Source organism: Engystomops pustulosus, chromosome 3 (assembly GCF_040894005.1).
Source record: "Engystomops pustulosus chromosome 3, aEngPut4.maternal, whole genome shotgun sequence".
Lineage (NCBI taxonomy): Eukaryota > Metazoa > Chordata > Amphibia > Anura > Leptodactylidae > Engystomops > Engystomops pustulosus.
Window position 1 is genome coordinate 57505862 of NC_092413.1, and position 19276 is coordinate 57525137.

Sequence of the window (19276 nt, forward strand, 5' to 3'; positions counted from 1 at the left end):
GGTGTCGGCGCCGATAACGTCATCAGCGGCGACACCGCCGCATCATAGTGTGCGCCCGTCGGCAGATCGCATGGACGCGACTGCCGGCTAGTGAAGTAAGCAAAGAGACCGGGAGCCGCCAGTGAAGAAAGAAGAGAGGAGCGGAGCTGCCGCCAAGAATCGGGAGCTGCCGCCGAGGATCCGGACACCGGAGGGTGAGTATTATTTTATTTTTTTTTAGTTGATTCATGTATAAGCCGAGGTGAGGTTTTTCAGCACATTTTTTGTGCTGAAAATCTCGGCTTATACACGAGTATATACGGTATGTCTTTTATTGTTGTAATGTATACTTGGAGATGCAGGTAACATGAAATTTCCCAAAAGGGATGAAGTATTATTATTCTTATTATTGTGATCTACGTGAGAACACATATGTGGCACTATAAGACCCAAGGGCTCAGCAATGACTGCAGCAACTGCACCCGCATAGTTACACCAAACCACTTTTTCTATGTTTCCTCCTGTGCCAATCAAATGTTTGCCTATTACTGACAGATGCTAATATTTCAACTGCATTTAGCACCTATAAAAATCTGAGTCATTCAACCAGCAATGCCAGGCGAAGCATAAAGCATCTGAAACAAGACATGAAATGAAATTATTTTGATAGTTTGAGACTTTATTATACCCCAGCAGCTGGTTAGTGATTCATATTTAGAGATCTATTGCTTGCAAAACCTCCGTATAATTGAAGGTATAATTTCCCATGAAATGTGTGAAGGTGATAAAAGCAAAGCATTATTTCACTCTAATTAATTGATGGTTGAACATGTAATTACACCCTTTATCTACTAGTCTCTGCTCTCATCTCACACCATACAATCCCCGATGACATCACCACCTGAGGTCAACTGTGATGTAATGAACAAGGTGATACAGAAGGCCAAAAGAGTGGAAGAAAACTTATATAAAGAGATACATCCATAAATCTGTCTCTATGGCACAGTAGAATATCACTAAACTACTGTTATAAGCCATTACAAAGCTGACCATAAACACTATGGCCCACATTTATCAAAAAACGTGCAGACTGTACTATGTGCAGTTTGCCTGTGAAGTGTGCACCAGATTCATCAACTGTGGCGCACGGTCTTCATGGTCCCCCCAGCATTGCCCTGGAAGTGTGCACTATTTTTTGGTGTGCACTTAGTTCATGTTGCAGAATTGTGGCGCAGACAAAACTTTGGCGCATGTCACAGAATTGTGCTGCATGTCACAGAATTGTGGCACACAGTCCGACTAAGCACTCTAACCCTAAAAAACTGGTGCAGACACTTTATAAATACATGTCCAAGCAGTTTGCAGGTTCTTTTCAGTGCAAGGTCAGACAGAAAATTGGGCAAACACTTAAATAAATGTAATAACTTATGTGTATATTCTCAGAAAGGCCGAGAAAGGCTTCAGCTGGAAGCCGAAACGTAGCTTGAAAATAAAGTCCACCTATTTTTACTTGAAATTGCTGGAGTGCTGCCATTATTTAAAATTTGTCTATGCCAGGCCACACCTATTGGCTGGCACCCAAACTTATTTTTGTTTATAAGCATTGCCACTATGGACTTTTCCATATATATAAGTTAAGTTGACATCAGCACATCGAAAAGGTATGCAGACGCGGTAAAAGTAATTTTTTTTTACATAGATTAAGGTCAATTTATGTGTCAAGGACAATGATGGTAGGTTTTTATCGTACAGTTATGATCAGTGCATTTGCTTTTGCAGTTTGGGGTAACTGTATCTCTATTAGAGATTGCCAAAGGTTGGATAAGATAATTAAGGCTTCCTCGATAGTGGGAACAAGTTTTGAGAAATGGGAGGTACTGGTACATTGAGGAATATTGAGGAAAATAGATAAAATCAGACATAATATCGACCACCCCATGCATGATGTACTTCAGGCATAGATGAGTGGTTTTAGTTCCCGTTTTATTCTTATGCGGTGCAGGTCGGAGAGATTTAAGAAAACATTGATACCAGAAGCTCTTGAGATACTTACACTAGTCTTTTCAATGTGTTCCTTCAAAGAGTCTATTAATAAATCTCCAACTGGTTTCCAGCCATTGCGTACTTTCTCTGCAGCCACCAATCCGACATCAAGATCATCCATTGCACTTTGCAAGACCCTCAATTTTTCCAAAGCTTTCTCCACTTGCTTCTGCCAGCTACCAGCCTGCGAGTTCAGGCTTTCCCACTTCTCTTTAACTTCTACTGACTGCTTCCGCATAGTTCTCGCAATTTTTTGGGCTCTCTCCTCGGGGGTTAATTCTAAAAGAAAAAAGAAGAAGAAAGAAACTTTAATAAACTATATATTTCAAAGTTACATCCGTCCAAGAATGTCAAAAACAGAGGTCTAGACTAGCAGAGTGGTCCTATACACAGCAACCAGACAACAATTGCATAGCAAAAAACACCTGTATTACACATCCATAAAAGAAAATCTTGATAAGATGATTAATTGCTTTCCATAAGGCCGCTTCATGTCCGCCTGGCCCCCGGAACTGCACACCCTGCAAGGAACGGAAAACGGCAGCTAAGTCCTTGCATCATAATTTGGTACATTGCAAGGACTTCCATCCTCTGCAAGGTGTGCCGCCATGTGATCAGGCCAACATATGGGCTCATATCCAAACACTGCACACGATAGTGTCCAAGAGGCCTGACTCTCTGACCTCTTTTAGGGGTGCCTGGTGTAAGACCTAGCTAGAAGGTCTATGAAAAAGATTTTTTGTATGGAAGGTATGTAGGGCTCACCCGTTCTGAAGGTTTTCAGGGAGGACTTCCAATCGAGCAGCACGGATCTCCACGTGACCAGCGTGTCCAGCAAGTATACAAATCCAAAAGGAAAAACGATCCAGCGCATAAGATAAAAAGTTTTATTGTAGGCTACAGGCTCAAGCCTACGCTTTTAAAGCACTTTACACGCTCTTAGTCATGGCTATTACACATCTATGTGCAGGAGACTAAAATAGTGTGCACGGGAAAAACGTCAAAGGGGGAGGAACCGAAGTCCTGCCCCCAACAGTGACGCAACGTGGCATTAACATGCGAGTCTGCCGCACAGGTGTGTTTACATCTTAATGCTTTAAAAACACATTTATTTATACAATCCTTAAAATAGGCACCTTTTTAAACAAAAAACATATTAAAATGTGGAATAGAGCGAGTGGCCATTAAAGAGAAAGCTAGATGTAAAGTCAAGTATACTTTAAATAGAACAGTGGGCTAAAGATGATGAGATGATGTACACTGTATAATGTAAGGCTACATTCACACTGCCGTTGCCCGCCCGTATCGTACCGTAGCGGGCAACGGCAGGGCACGGGGAAAGGAGGAGGTGAGCGCAGCTCACCCCGCCCCTCTCCATAGGGGCACACGTGCCGCAAGTGTGCCGGACCGTACCGCTCCCGTAGGGCACCGTGCGCCCATTGCCATCTATGGGGGACGTATATCGGCCGTATATACGTCCCCCATACGGCAGTGTGAATGTAGCCTAAGGGTCGAAGATTTTATAAGTGGACTAATGTTCAATAATGGAACCTGAATTCTTGTTTAAAATTCATCCCCCTGGAAACTCTAGTGTCGAGATGCAGTATCCCTGTCAAAGAGGATTTATTTGACGATGGTTTTGACAAATTTGTTCTATGGCGTATGCTAGGAAACCTGTGGTATCACCCCCGTGTTGTGGTTTTTTTATGGGTTAAATTACCAGCTCCGGTTTTACCTATGTCTCCCAAATGTTCGAGGATGCGACGTTTTAGCTTACGGGTTGTAGCACCTACATATTTGACATTGCATAACGTGCATTCTATGATGTAGACAACGTGATCGCTATTGCAATTGATATACGTTTTGATGTCAACGTTTCGTGAGTTGTCTGAATTTGAAAATTGTTTTTTGATCTTGACTACTTTACAGGTTTTACAAATTTGGGCTCCGCAATGGTAAAAGCCTCTATATGAAGCCAAGTAGTGTTAGGTTTGATATTGTGTTTGTAACTGGGTGAAATCATGTTACCAATGGTTAGTGCTTTTTTGGATAACATGTTACAACCATTTTTCAATATCTGTGCCAATTTTTCATCTAGGTAAAGAATGGGTAAGTGTCGCAGAACCAGTTTCTTAATGTCATCAAATTGGTTACTGTATTGCAAAATTAGAAAAGGATTGGTATTGTATTGATCATCTTGTTTTGTCTTTTCTATCAATAAATTATTTCTTTGTTCTTGATTGACTATGCTGCTTGCCCGATTTAACATGCTATCAGTATAACCCCTTTTAGATAACCTCCTTTTTATTTTCTTAGATTCTATCAAATAATCCTGCTCTAAATTACAGTTTCTTTTTGCTCGCGTTAGTTCACCCACGGGTATTGACCTAATAGTATGCCTTTGGTGTAAACTGCGGGCATGCAAAATGGTGTTCCCTGACACTCTTTTTCTGAATGTGTTTGTGTTAATATAACCCTCATCAGTACGTAAATTAAGGTCCAGGAACACCATATGATCCTTATTGGTTGTACAAGTAAAGGTGAGGTTACACTCATTGTTGTTCAGGAATTCACAAATTCTGGCACGGCAGACACATCTGTGCACCAGATAAATAGCAGATCGTCGATGTATCTGCCGTACCAGAAGATTGCATCGACAAATGGGTTGACATCGCTGTACAAATAACATTCCTCCCACCATGCCATTGTTAGGTTCGCTATGGAGGGCGAAAATTTGGCCCCCATAGAAACCCCCTTTATATGGAGGTAAAACGTTCCATTATAGAGGAAAAAATTATGGGTCATTAGGAACCAGAGAACATCATTTATGTAATTCTTCAGGTCAGCATCGTAGGTACTGTATTTGTTGAGATGGAAATTGAGAGCTAACATAGCCTTTTCATGGGGGATGGACGTATACAGCAATACTGCATCGCAGTTAACCCAGGTAAACTGATCAGACCACTCAATGTTGTTGAGACTTATGAGAACGTCCCCCGTATCATTGAGGTAGCCAGCCGTTCTTATGACCAAAGGTTGTAGAAGTGTGTCCAACCATTCACAAAGGGACTCATTCAGCGACCCAATACCCGAAATTATGGGTCGCATGGGTGGTGGATGTTCCCCCTTGTGAACTTTAGGTAGAGTATACAAGATGGGGGTAACAGGGTTTTTCACTAGCATGTGATCTCTCTGTTTCGTGTTGATGACTCCTAGCTGGAAACCCCCATGGATTATGGTTATGATTTTTTTGCTGAAAATTTCTGTGGGGTTGGAGGGTAGTGTGCGATAGGTGGTGCTATCTGATAACATATTTTCAACTTGTTGTATATAATCTTGGGTATTCATTATCACCACTGTGCCCCCCTTTTCCGCCATTCTAATTGTTAATCCCTGGTCTTCCCTCAATTCTTTGAGGGCGCATCTCATTTTTTAGCTCATATTGTGTATTTGGATTTGTAAGTGTCTGAAAGTTTTTTCAGTTCACGTTCCATAACATCTTGGAATAAGTCCATGGAATTTGTCCTGGATTGAGTAGGATAAAAATTGGAATTCTTAATGTATCCGGATTGAGGCATAGACACGTTTTCTATGGTCTGAACAGTGTCCAGATCCTGTAGAGTCATAAGCGTCCGTTGTTCCTGAAAGTTATGTTTTTTGTAAACATTGGGTTCCTGTTTCCAGTTATTTCGTTCTAAAATACTGTCTGTACTGTTGTTTTCCAGAAAATGTCTCTTGACTGTTAAATTTCGAATAAACTTATTAATGTTTAGTTACATGACTAAGAGCATGTAAAGCGCTCGAAACGCGTAAGCTTGAGCCTGTAGCCTACCATCTGGAAGCAGTGCGGTAGTGCGTTTCTCTATGTATTGCTCTGCTTGGAGATTACAATAAAACTTATGCGCTGGATCGTTTTTCCTTTTGGATTTCTATACTAGCTAAAAGGTCCCTTTAACTTAAGAATATGTGATAAATGAACCCGTTAAAGTTCTGCCATATCTAAACTTAAAAAACTGTATTTGGGCCTCCTAGTAACACTCGCAATTGGTGCTGGCACTGATTACTGTTGTTAACTTTTTAAATGCCAGCAGCATTCCAATCAATGTGGTGCACGCAGCGCCACTTACATGCCAGTGGCTTGCCTCCTATGCTGGGAAGATTGTCTCTCCCCATGACATCTTTGGGGGAGTGCCGATCCTCCCCAAAATGGCAGTGCTCAGCGCCACATTGATTAAAATGCTGCCAGCATTGCAACAGTGCAAGGGGTGACCGCAAGGTGAACCCGGACCCAAACTTTTGACTGAAGTCCGAGTTTAGGGGACCCAAATCCTCAATGTTCATTAACTGTGGTTTGAGTATGCTCATCATTACTTACGATTCCAATACTTGCTTAGACGATGAAATCCTTGGTAGCTGCTAAAACATACATACGGTTGACACATGGCCCGCAAAATGGATGAGACCAAAGAGAAAGGGGTAATCTCATCTTATGAAGTGTTAGCATGATGTCTAGCTACGTCAATACACGTCCTCCTCATGCAAACTTCACTCCTCTCCTTGACTAAAGATCTTGCAGATTTAAAAACTATTTTTGCCAGGATCATAGATTGGCTTGGCTTCAGGGGCTCATTTGGCATTATAGATTTACTTTAATAACAGCAAAGGTACAGAGGGTTTGCCATTAAAGGACACAATTTTTGGTGTACGGAGACCGACATGCTTCGATGGGGATTCTGCAAAATAATTATGAGATAAGGAAAATGTTGCCTCAAAGCTATCTTAAAGGCATTCCCTTAACATCAAGCATGATTTTTTGTGGAATTCTAATGACATGATGTGGGATAATAGCAAAACAAACTCCCAACTGTAGACAGCGTTTTGATGTTCTTCCAGCATAGAGCAGGGGACTGATCTGGCTGAATGAGAGGCCATAATGCAGGTCAGGGAAGAAACTATTCTCCTTATGGAGATTTTGTCATTAAAACCCACCTTTGAATGTGTACAGAGATGCTGGGGATTCTAAGAAATAGATTTTTCAGAAAAAAATCAAGCTTGATGTATAGGGAGCTGACTTTAAAGGAAACCTACCACCACAAATCTACCTATAAAGGTAGATCGGGTGGTAGGTGAATCAATGGGACGTGAGGATAGCCCTTTTAAGGGCTAATCCTCACGTCCCCGCACTGTTTTATAAACTTTTATTACTTATATATGTTAATTTACTTATGCGGCTACCGGGGCGTGGAGTAGCCGCATCTGAGGTTACACGAGGCCCCGGCTTCAGAGCAGCCTGCTGTTCTGCGCATGCGCAGACGGCAGGATCGGCGGACGAGGGCGCGCAGCTACGAGCAGCTGCGCGCCGAACATGGTGAGTAGGAGGGGTAATGTGGCTACCGGGGCGTGGAGTAGCCGCCTCGTGTAACCTCAGATGCGGCTACTCCACGCCCCGGTAGCCGCATAAGTAAATTAACATATATAAGTAATAAAAGTTTATAAAACAGTGCGGGGACGTGAGGATTAGCCCTTAAAAGGGCTATCTTCACGTCCCATTGATTCACCTACCACCCGATCTACCTTTATAGGTAGATTTGTGGTGGTAGGTGCCCTTTAAAGGCAATCTACCATCAAAATCAATCATAGATAAACGAGGGATATTTACACATAGATTCAGGCACTGCAATTAGTAAAATTCTCATGTTTGTTATCCATGGCTTCCTTCCTAAAATCAACTAAAATTATGCTAATGAGTCTGAAGAGCACCTTGAGGGTGTTACCAGAAAACCTCCATGTCACCCTCCCCATTTGCTTCATGTAGCAGTAGAAGTTTCAGCGCACAGGAGGAGGCGGGAAGTGCTCCTGCACAGTGTAACAGCCTGTGAAGCTGCAGCACAGAGGGGCTTTGGTAATGACCCCCTCAAAGCCCATATGGCTAATTAGCATAATTTAAAAGGTGATTTTAGTAGGAAGGTGGCCATGGATAAGAAACTGGCCAAAGCCACAGTGCCTGGATTTAGTAGTAAGTGCCCGTGGTTTATCATGATGGATTTTAATGGTAGATTTCCTTTAAGACAACTTTGAGACAAAAGTTTCCTTATCCCATGCTGAAAAATGGATTTGCTTAAATATTCTCCCAAGCAAATAATAAATGCCTACAGTACCTAAAGTTTTAAATGGCTACAAATTATTTTAAGATTTTTTTTAAAGCCTATACAGGCGGTCCCCTACTTAAGGACACCCGACTTACAGACAACCCATAGTTACAGACAGACCCCTCTGACCTCTGGTGACCTCTCTGGATACATTACTAAAGTCCCAGACTGCAATGATCAGCTGTAAGGTGTCTGTAATGAAGCTTTATTGATAATCCTTGGTCCAATTACAGCAAAAAATGTTTAAACCCCAATTGTCAATGGGGCCAAAATTCTTTTTGTCTGGTTCTACAATTATAAAATATACAGTTTCGACTTACATACAAATTCAACTTAAGAACAAACCTCCAGACCCTATCTTGTACGTAACCCGGGGACTGCCTGTATTGTTTATGACCATTCAGATGTCATTTTAACAGTGTAGATTGAATGCCCAAATCCAAAAAAATCTAGTGGGCTACATCAATGTGAAAGAAGAAGAACAAGCTTCAGTGCACATAACAGTAGACTGCGAGCAAATGAGACAAATACTTTGTTATAAACAGACAATGTAGGGGGGAGATGCAAAAGCCACGACCCAAGCACTTTCCTAGCAGGAAAAAAAGGTCTTGCTAAAGCTTCTATGTGACTGCAGAGCAATTTAATGGATTATTTCAGAATCCTTATAGAGACTATTCCGGGAATTTGTGCTGCACCCCTAGCCAGCTTTCATTAGGAAACTTAGCAGAAGATAACATTTGATTGAGATAAGTAAGTCAGCAAAAGGAAAATATTCTTTTCATGATTAAGTACAAAAAAAAAAGAAACTGGTTATTAGGTGGATGGAGCAGGAGACTTTATAAGCAATTCCAAATCCTGAGCCCCAGATGGTGACACATATTAATGGTGGAGTCCTATTAGGACACAGTCAGAAATCCTTAAATGAATTGCGCTCCCTCTCCCTGGTGCTCATGTTTTGCAGTCACATCAACAGCTGGTGACGAACATCATGTCATACTTGCTGGAATCTGCCATCTGCTTTACCAAGAGATAACTTATGCTATCCTTTATCTAAAAGTACAAGAGTAGGAAGAGTTACAAAAAACTTTTCAAGTTAAGGGCCTTACCTTTAGTGAACAATAACTCTATGTTTGCCACCAAATAGTGTATCTATAAGCTATAGTTGTGAAGGATCTTGATAAAAAAGCATGCATGTCTTCATTAGGAAAATATGGGGAGATATCTCCATGTGCCTCTGTGTAAAATATATTTTTACATTAATATACTGTACTGCAGTGCTAGGTATACAGTGGTTACAGGAAGTATTTAGACTCCTTTACAAGTTTCACCTTTAGTTCCATTGCAGCCAATTGGTGAGATTATGAAAGTTTTTATATACACTCTCAAATTTTTGCTAATTTATGAAACAGACAAACTAAAATATACAATGGTCTGACAGGTGCAAGGCGCTGAGCAGGACTTTTCGCCTGAAGAGCTTTCTGCACCTTGCACTGAACTGTTCCACTGCTTATCCCTTGTGCTCTGAAGGACTACTTTAAGTATCCAACTAAAATCCTCAGCAGAGGGTAGGGTCTGTAGAGAAACACAATACAGAGAGCAGAAAGCCCTCCAGGCAGAAAGACCCACCCAAGGGCCATGCAAGAGCCACAGTGCTGGATAATAACTTCACTTTTCACAGTTCTGCAACTACTTACATCATACACAAAGCTACGATTACACAGCTCAACAGGGCCACCCCCTAACACTGTCTTCAGCTTTGTATGGCCAAAATAAAAGATTTCCTTTAAGGTTGTGTGAATACACACACAGCAATATTAGATTTTGATCGTGAAAAAAAAATAAAAAATTCCCTGGAAGAGCAGCCAAGAGGGATTGTCCATCAGGAATGCCTTGAGGAAGGTGAGTACACAGAAAATGGGTCCGATGCAGGATTTTTTTTTTTGCAATAACTTTTGCAAGTTTGTACAATTAAAATTTGTAACAGTTGTTACTTCATGAGGTAATGGTGCAGGAGCTAGGCTCATCTGTTTCTGGAAATCAACAGCCTGGAATATATAGAGCCTTTTGAGTAGCAGACTACTTAAAGGACATCTACCATCAGGATCAGGGTTGGTAAACAAAGCACACATTGACATGCTGGTGTGTGCCTTCTCTCCCCGGATCCGCTCTTCTTTTAGCTTCTTGTGTCCTGGTTTTTACAAACAAAGGGCTTTTAAAATTATGTATATGAGGGACTCTAGGTTCCATAAGTGTTAATGGAGCCTGGAACCCCACAGGCTCAATTACATTATTTTTTAAAGCTTTTTTCTTAAATGTAAGGGCTTATGCAGCTTAAAGAAGACCAAATCCTGTCATAGGTGGTACACCCCAGTATGTCAGTGTGCTTGGTTTACAATCTTTGATCCTGGTGGTAGATGTCCTTCAATGGGCGGAATGGGCTTCCATTCTACAGTCCTAGTTGCACTGTGCTTTAGGTCCAATGGATACACCATTGTGTAGGGAAACACCTTAAAAATGGGTAAATTAGAACATGTAATACTAAAGGAATAACCATGAAATGTATGCAGCTAGACATTTGTAGCTATTAAACTACTCTTTCTATCTAATAAAAAACAAAAGGTGAAGAGGTCAATAGGAATAAACATTACCAGTGCAATAAAACATATTTATTTGTTTTCTCTGTGTATCGAATAGGATAGTAGGAAGATTCAGTCTAGCTTATGCTCACATTTTAAGTGAAAGTTAACTGTGGGTCATGTAATGTTCCGTAGATAATAGTCTCTTGGGTCTTCCTCGTGAATGGAGATTTGCAGCCTTAAGGCCATACAGAAAGATAATGTGTTTCTAGTTGAATCAAAGACGACAAGGTAGCTTAAAGTATAAAACAGCGGATTACTTGACTTGTAGAGCATTGAGCCCAAGCTGGATAACATTACATATAGCTTAATTTTGTGATGACTTCTTTATTTAGTTTTTTGAATGTAAAAGTCCAAATAAATTTCACTGAAACAAAGAACCCGAGTCACATCTTTTTACTTTGTTTTAAATCCTTTCCCATTATTCTTCTGTTTCTGCCGGAAACAAAAGTTCAGCAGAAAACCATCAGCACAGCACAAGATGAAGAACTAGGAGGTGTTTATCAACCAAACAGTAACATTTTGACAACCATATAGTCTTTGTCATAGAGAATACACAGTAGAAACGCTGCTCTATGGTGCATAAACACTCTCTGGTTCTTTATGCTGACATTTTTCTAGTGAATTTTGGATTAAGTTTGGACCTCAAACAATTTGGGAGCACCCTCCACACCTCATTTCACTTGATTGGAATGCTGTCTACTATCTCTTCTGTTCCTGGAAACAGTCAGTATGTTTTATGACGATCATTTTCCATAAGTGAGGTTATAAACGGCATTAGTACAGCATATTCTACCCGGTTATCTCTTGGCATATTCATGGAATGGTAAAAAGGGTATGTCTGCCCATGTCAAATGCTTTCGGGCATTTCTTCAAGCCGATAGGAGTCTACATCTATCTTATGGTACAACAACATCATTGCACACTGGGCTGAAGACTGAGAGACTAAAAAAACCATATCCTGGCCAGGTACTTCGCACTCCACACACGGGGGGAAACGGTTCTAGTTGGCCATGGCAACCAATCAGGGCTCGGGTTTCATTTTTCAACAGCTATAAAACTAAAGCTGAGCTCTGATTGGTTTCCATGGGCAGGTTTACCTCAGACATTTCTGATAAATCTCCCCCAGTGTGCTTTGCCAGGACTATGTACAAAGACATATATTGAGGCTACCAATGTGACTTGAAGGATCAAAATTTTCCACTCGGGAGCCTGCATAAATTGGAAAATAATAAATGTACATAGCAATCCTGGAAGATTACAGTCACCTATAGAGATTTATTTCATTCTCAAGCTATTTTGCTTCATGCTAAGCAAAATCAATGGCAAGCTAGCAAAGGAACAACGTGGCGTGCAGCCCATGTATTGCCTACAACTCTGTGTATTCCGTCTGACACCAATACAAGGAACAGAACATTGTTTTTATAAGTGTCCAACGTGATGCTGGTTTCTACTGCAAAAAAAGGGGAATATTTTGGTTTGTCATGGATTGCTAAAATGTGATTCATTTCCAGGTTGGAAATATTGAATTTGTCAGCAGGAATAAATAACTGAATTCTCTACATTGTGGTTGTACACAAATAAAAGTTCTTAGCCTAACTAAAAAACTTAAATCCAGATATAAAATTACCACCCGTATGGCTAATATACCTCATCTGATCAGAAGGCGTAACATTTTGGGGCATATTTATCAGGGCCTCTGTGCCACATCAGTGAAATATGGCAGGGAAATGTGCCCTGAAATATTTGCAAATGCTAGCTTATTGCTAGCACTCGTGATTATTATGCTCTCTTTGCCACCTTCACGCCAGTGGGCCGTGAAGAGGCGTGTTGGGGGGGGGGGGGGCGGCCGGCAGGGACTAGGCCCATTACTGTCCCTGTGCCGGTGCAGTCTCTGCTGCTGGCGATTTTTCACATGTGAAAAGTCACCGGCTGCATCTGTTTCTATTTACTGTGTCTTAAACTCAAACTAAGCACGCCCTTTGGTGTCCCTTGTTTTCACAGTGCAGCCACGACACAAAACTGGCGCAGACACTTTATAAATACTTTTAGATACTACAGATCCCTAGTCAGTTGTTGCTAAGGGGGTGAGTTGTACTACTTGCTCAAAAGGATTTGACTATTTAAAAAAAAAATTAGAGCATAATTTAGATGTGTTAATTAGTATCAACCAGTGTAACAAATTTAAGTTGTGCTGGGTTCATCAGCTGTATCCAATTCACTTAAAGGGCACCTACCACCACAAATCTACCTATAAAGGTAGATTGGGTGGTAGGTGCATCAATGGGACGTGAGGATAGCCCTTTTAAGGGCTAATCCTCACGTCCCCTCACTTTTTTGGTAACTTTTATTCCACATATATTTAAATTTACTTATGCGGCTACCGGGGCGTGGAGTAGCCGCATATATGAGATTACATGAGGCGGCTACTCCACGCCCAAAACCAAAATCGTACATCTCTGTGCACTGTATATTGGCTCTGAAACCCATTGCTGCACGTCACTTGAATTGGAATTGAGCTTCAGTTGCCCAGCACAGTTAATAATATTAATAATAATAATAATTCCCTGTCCCCAATGGGGCTCAAAATCTAATCAACCTACCAGTATGTTACAACACATCATAATGTTCATCACATTATAATGTATGATAATAAGAAATGGGCCTTTAAAGGAAACCTACCACCACAAATCTACCTATAAAGGTAGATTGGGTGGTAGGTGCATCAATGGGACGTGAGGATAGCCCTTTTAAGGGCTAATCCTCACGTCCCCTCACTTTTTTGGTAACTTTTATTCCACATATATTTAAATTTACTTATGCGGCTACCGGGGCGTGGAGTAGCCGCATATATGAGATTACATGAGGCGGCTACTCCACGCCCCGGTAAAGTGGGTACCGGGGCGTGGAGTAGCCGCCTCATGTAATCTCATATGCGGCTACTCCACGCCCCGGTAGCCGCATAAGTAAATTTAAATATATGTGGAATAAAAGTTACCAAAAAAGTGAGGGGACGTGAGGATTAGCCCTTAAAAGGGCTATCCTCACGTCCCATTGATGCACCTACCACCCAATCTACCTTTATAGGTAGATTTGTGGTGGTAGGTTTCCTTTAAAGGCCCATTTCTTATTATCATACATTATAATGTGATGAACATTATGATGTGTTGTAACATACTGGTAGGTTGATTAGATTTTGAGCCCCATTGGGGACAGGGAATTATTATTATTATTAATATTATTAACTGTGCTGGGCAACTGAAGCTCAATTCCAATTCAAGTGACGTGCAGCAATGGGTTTCAGAGCCAATATACAGTGCACAGAGATGTACGATTTTGGTTTTGTCCACATGGGATGAGAATCAGGTTAGTCACAGGTGGAGACACTGGTGTACTGTAGTAAAAAAGTGGAATGTGACTTTACCAAATCTCATCTACATGCGGTGCCTAAAACCAGCAAAACAAAGTGACCTGCACTGTGGGTTCCTATTCTGCAGTAGGTCAGGCTTTGGAACAGTGGCGATTTCCAGTGACAGACCATCCTTGCTATTATTACTATTTTCTTATGGAAATTCCTGTTATTAAACCATTATTAACAGCTGGTAGACAAATGAAAAAAAAGTTGTTAATTAATTGACCAGGTAAACAATCATATAAATTAATGAACATATGCTTCATTACTTTTACATCATAAACAGAGGTAGCTGTTATCTGGATCACTATTGCTATCCTGCATCTTACTCTTAAGTAAAGTAATTACAAGTCCCGGTTGATAACAGATTGTGCTAGTAAAGACTCCATTATCCACTCAGCAATAATACATTCCTGTAATAATGAAGCTTTTATTTGCAGCAGAAGAGGAAACAGTGAAGATCAAGTGAAGGTAATGAAAGAAAACTGGCTTTCCTGTGGACACTTACTGGTGGTAAATAACCATGGCGCACCTCCAGTCATTGCTTAAATGTGACATCTACAATCTATTCTATTCCCGTAACAATATACCCTGGCTTTATCTCTTCTGAGCACAGACTATATTGTGAAGTCATTCATATTACTACAGGGAATCAGTTGTCAGATGAAGATTAGGGACTTGTGATTAGTTCTGGTAAAATAAGTAAGTTATTTGCTGTTTTATGCCTCCCAAAAACAATGTTACATCACATTATAATATATATGCTAGTCATGTAAAAATCTTTTGATTTTCTCACCTTCTTGCATAAAGATTATTATCACAGCTATTATCGGTAAACATCATTTCACCAAGTACCCCTGTATAAGACTGAAATCGTGGAAAGTGTTTTGACCCAAATTTAAATGGGTTTCTATTCACGTTTGCTGGTGTAATGAACCTGCCCTGCCTCTTTTCTAGCTTCCTCGGACAAAACATTCACCCTGTCGTATTGCTATTTGATGTATGTGACTACTTCGCATGGGTGATCTTGTAGAAATTGATAATGATGTAATTAAGCAAAACTATGTTACCCAGTTTTGCCAGAAGTTCCTTGCCTATGATTGTGCCTTACAAACTGGTGCTATACAGGGCTTGCCGTTCACTATATTACTGAAAGAGTAACTGTAAAGGTTTTTCCCCCACAAATCAATAGCTCTTGGGATGCAAAAACAATGTTGCCCATTATCTTGTTACCTATATCCCGTAGTTTCCCCCTCAAATTACCTGCAATAGCTGCGTCCTCTCAATGTGCAAACAAGCCCTATGAGTCCCTACTTCGTTTACACTTTGTTTCTTGGTCGGTTTCATTGGAGGGGAGGACCTGCTGCTCCCTTCTCACAGGAGAGGAGGTCATGTGACAGTGAATGCAGAAGAACTGGATGTGTCCAAAACAGTGAATACAGGTGTCTCTTGCACAGAATAGTGAGGTACAAGATCTCCCTGTTCCATATCAGTCCCTTCATTCCAGCTTGTGATTCTACAGGACTTTCTCTATCTGTCTCTGCTCTTCATGCTGCTCCCTTCCCCCACCTTGTCATCTGCAGTATCAGCTCTGTCCAGATTATTAACCCTCGGTGCTCACCAAGCACTGGCACAGACTTCACGTACTAATGATTTCTACCACTTAGTACATGTTCCCTGCTCCTGCATGTGATGGAAGCTGCCAGGCTGTCACCATATACATCCTGTATGTGCACTTTGCAGTGTTCAGTGGGTTTGCATGTGGGAAACTAAATGGATTTAATGCAAAATTACTTTGAGAGAGAATACAAGGCATCATAGGATCTGTAGGCAAGCTAACTGGCCTCAGCCTGAGGGCATAGACTGACAGATATTGGTCTTTGCCCACTTCTCCCCTGGATAGAAAGATTTTTGCCAAACAGTTTAACTTTGGAAAGAAAAGGGTGAGCAGCACAAAGTAGGCATCATTCTTTTTGTTTTCAAAGGGGAAATCACATATAATTTTTTGGTAAAAACACTAAAACGTTACAGTTACTCTTAAAACCTTGCCTGAATCTTGGATTTTTCTAGAGTTACCACTGGGTTTCTTTTTATGTTTGACCAAAAATGTGCAACTTTGACTAGTCTTCTTGGTTTACCTTATGATTACCTCTCATGTTTTAACCCGACTGCTTTGTCCCATATCAATTGCTTAACAAGCTCTGACTACAGGCCTGTCTGCTCCACTAGTTGTTAGCAACTCCATAAGCACAAAGTAGGAAATGAAGCATGTCCTGAGCTCTGTATATGGGTTAAAAGCTGAATACCTGTGGACTTTACTAGCCAGAGTTTTTTGAGCCACTACTGACAGTAAATGTATACTATTGAAAAGTCTGCAATTAGTATTTGGTTCTGATATTTCTTCAGTCAGTTGATTGGGTCTAGGGTGCGAGGTGTAGAATGGGAAGTGACATGTTATAGCTCAATGCTATCCCCTGCCAGCAGCACACTTGTGTACCTGATATAGCAAATGGCACAATGCACCAGCTCAAGATAAATCTCCCAACAAAATTCTTTGTGTACAGCAATTTTCCTAATCCACTCAAAGTGGCTCAAATACTAAAGTGATACCAAAACTACTTGTTAAATACCATATGAATTAAGGGGTGAACTTCTCAAAGGAATAGACTTTTGGAAAGCATACACTGTATATAAATACATACACAAACACTATACAATACAGTATAACCTCTCTTTGAGAAGACTTTGCGTGTACTTAAAACCTTCTGTCTGAGATTTGCAATTCTTTGGCATTATTCACACAGTGGTCATCTTCTTTGAGAAGACCACATTTCAACTGTGTGGGTTGATAACTGCAAAAAGCTAAAATAATGGAATTATTAGTTTTCATTTTGCCGCAGGGTTATACACCTGTAGAAGTCATTTCCAATCTATTTCTCATAGAAATTTATATTCATGCGTCTTTTGAAAAGATTACAGGAATGAATAACTCCACTGTAAGCGATATTTCGAGCTCACTAACACTTGCTTTCGACTTGAAATGGTGCTTAAGAAAAAGCAATCTTCCTTCCACCATACCGTTTCCATTCTCCGTGTAAGTAAATCTGCTATGAATTGCTGTCCATAACCGGGCAGCGGCTAGTCCATTTGTTTTCCTGAGGTTTAACTTATTGAAGCTTATTTATACTACTGTATTGATTATCTGTGAGAGTCATTTCTCACTGTCCCAAACCACACATGGAACAATCCACATCCAACCGGCTGAGGCAGCAGAGAGAGCAAGATTGAACTGAAATGAAATTGTTTTAAACATAGTTTACATAGTGATTCCATTTAACAGAGTCCTAGATATAAATGTATGGATACCATTATAATATTATAAAACTCTAATTCCTGCATGAATTAAACTGAATAAATATGTTTTTCATAGCAAAAAAGTTACTTATGAGAACAATAATTTAGGTGGTCTACGACCAGCGGAAAGTGATCTAAATGCAAACAATAGGAAAAAAGGAATCTTGCACATGACTAGAAATTGCTAATCTATATTTTCATTCACATGTATTCATATGGATAGGTGCATTCTACTAAAGCACTGCTTCAAGGAGAGAATACCTTTGGAACTCTGAGCTACCCCAAAGGAACACTAAAGTAAAAAAACATCATATCTGCAACCAGATGATATTTAGATTGTATTCTTAATAATCGAAACTGGCTGCGATATCCAAGGTCAGGAATCTAGTCGCCTGTAAGCTGCCTAAATTGGTAAAATATAACAGTTGTCTACACAATATCTTGCCGATGTAATCTCCACTACGTAGGCATGACAACTAGTCTGCTACCAGTAATAATGCTGGAACATGTATGTTATATTAAGGCAGTCATGGACCTAGAATAAGTGAGTAAATGCAAATCTATTCTAAGGCATGTCTTAGATTTATGGTGACTGATAGAGTGAGGCTTGGTATTCATGAAGGGGACATACAGAAAGTTTTTTTACAAAGAGAAATAAGATGGATAATTCTCTTAAATACAGCTTTTCCATTGTGCCTAAATGAGATGGTCAGCTTAAGATCTTTTTTTGTGTGGTATGGTATAGTATGATATGTATCCCAAAACAGATCTCAAAACGGCACACATCTTCTGGCTATCCTTATCTATAATGTTTTTTAGTATAATCATGGGATAATAAGACATTTGTATGCTATCATGTGTTTATTTTCCTGTAATTTCACTGCTTTATAATATAAAGGATTGCTTGTGAGTAGGGATGAGCAGACCAGGTACTGAACCAGAACTCTTACCCCAACTGGTCGATCTGTGCCTGCAAGGCTGTACACTTTGATGATTTCAGGAGCCACGATCCTTGGGTAAAAGTAAATAGGAAGCACCACATGTGTTTTTGGCATCTCCCGACGGTGTGAGCACATGCACGCCATACAACTGAACCAGGAAGCTAATCATCAGAGAGTGTACGTGTCCATAGGTGGATTCCTGTAGGGTGTAACATCTCCTCCTCCACTCAACAGCACTTATACTTCCCTAGTCCATTTTATTTTTATGTTCTGATGAAGTCGGTATAAGCGTGTTTAGTGATCAGTCCCTTGTCACATCCCCTTCCTGTCTTCAGGTGCATTCTCTGCTTGCTAATTAGCTTGTAATTAAGAGAGATTTGTGATAACTGTGTATGGCTGCCGTAGTTCCACCGAACCCCTTGACACTATTATTCATGGCTAAATGTTACATTTGCCTAGAATGACCCTTAAAATATTAAACCTACAAAAGATTTATAAATGGAAACAACAAATATAGAACGGGGGCACTCTGCTGGACATTACGTTAACGGGGGCACTCTGCTAGAGCATTACGTTAACGGGGGCACTCTGCTAGAGCATTACGTTAACGGGGGCACTCTGCTAGAGCATTACGTTAACGGGGGCACTCTGCTAGAGCATTACGTTAACGGGGGCACTCTGCTAGAGCATTACGTTAACGGGGGCACTCTGCTAGAGCATTACGTTAACGGGGGCACTCTGCTAGAGCATTACGTTAACCGG

General features: G+C 40.6%; 1 protein-coding gene across 9 annotated transcripts in view; it reads right to left on the reverse strand.

The window, feature by feature from the left end:
- UTRN (utrophin) overlaps positions 1-19276 on the reverse strand; it is a 457412-nt gene that overhangs the window by 98282 nt on the left and 339854 nt on the right. For all 9 annotated transcript variants that reach the window (XM_072140867.1, XM_072140861.1, XM_072140863.1 and 6 more), the window contains one exon: positions 2033-2301. In XM_072140867.1, coding sequence (XP_071996968.1) covers positions 2033-2301 — 269 coding nt within the window. The remainder of the gene's footprint in view (positions 1-2032; positions 2302-19276) is intronic.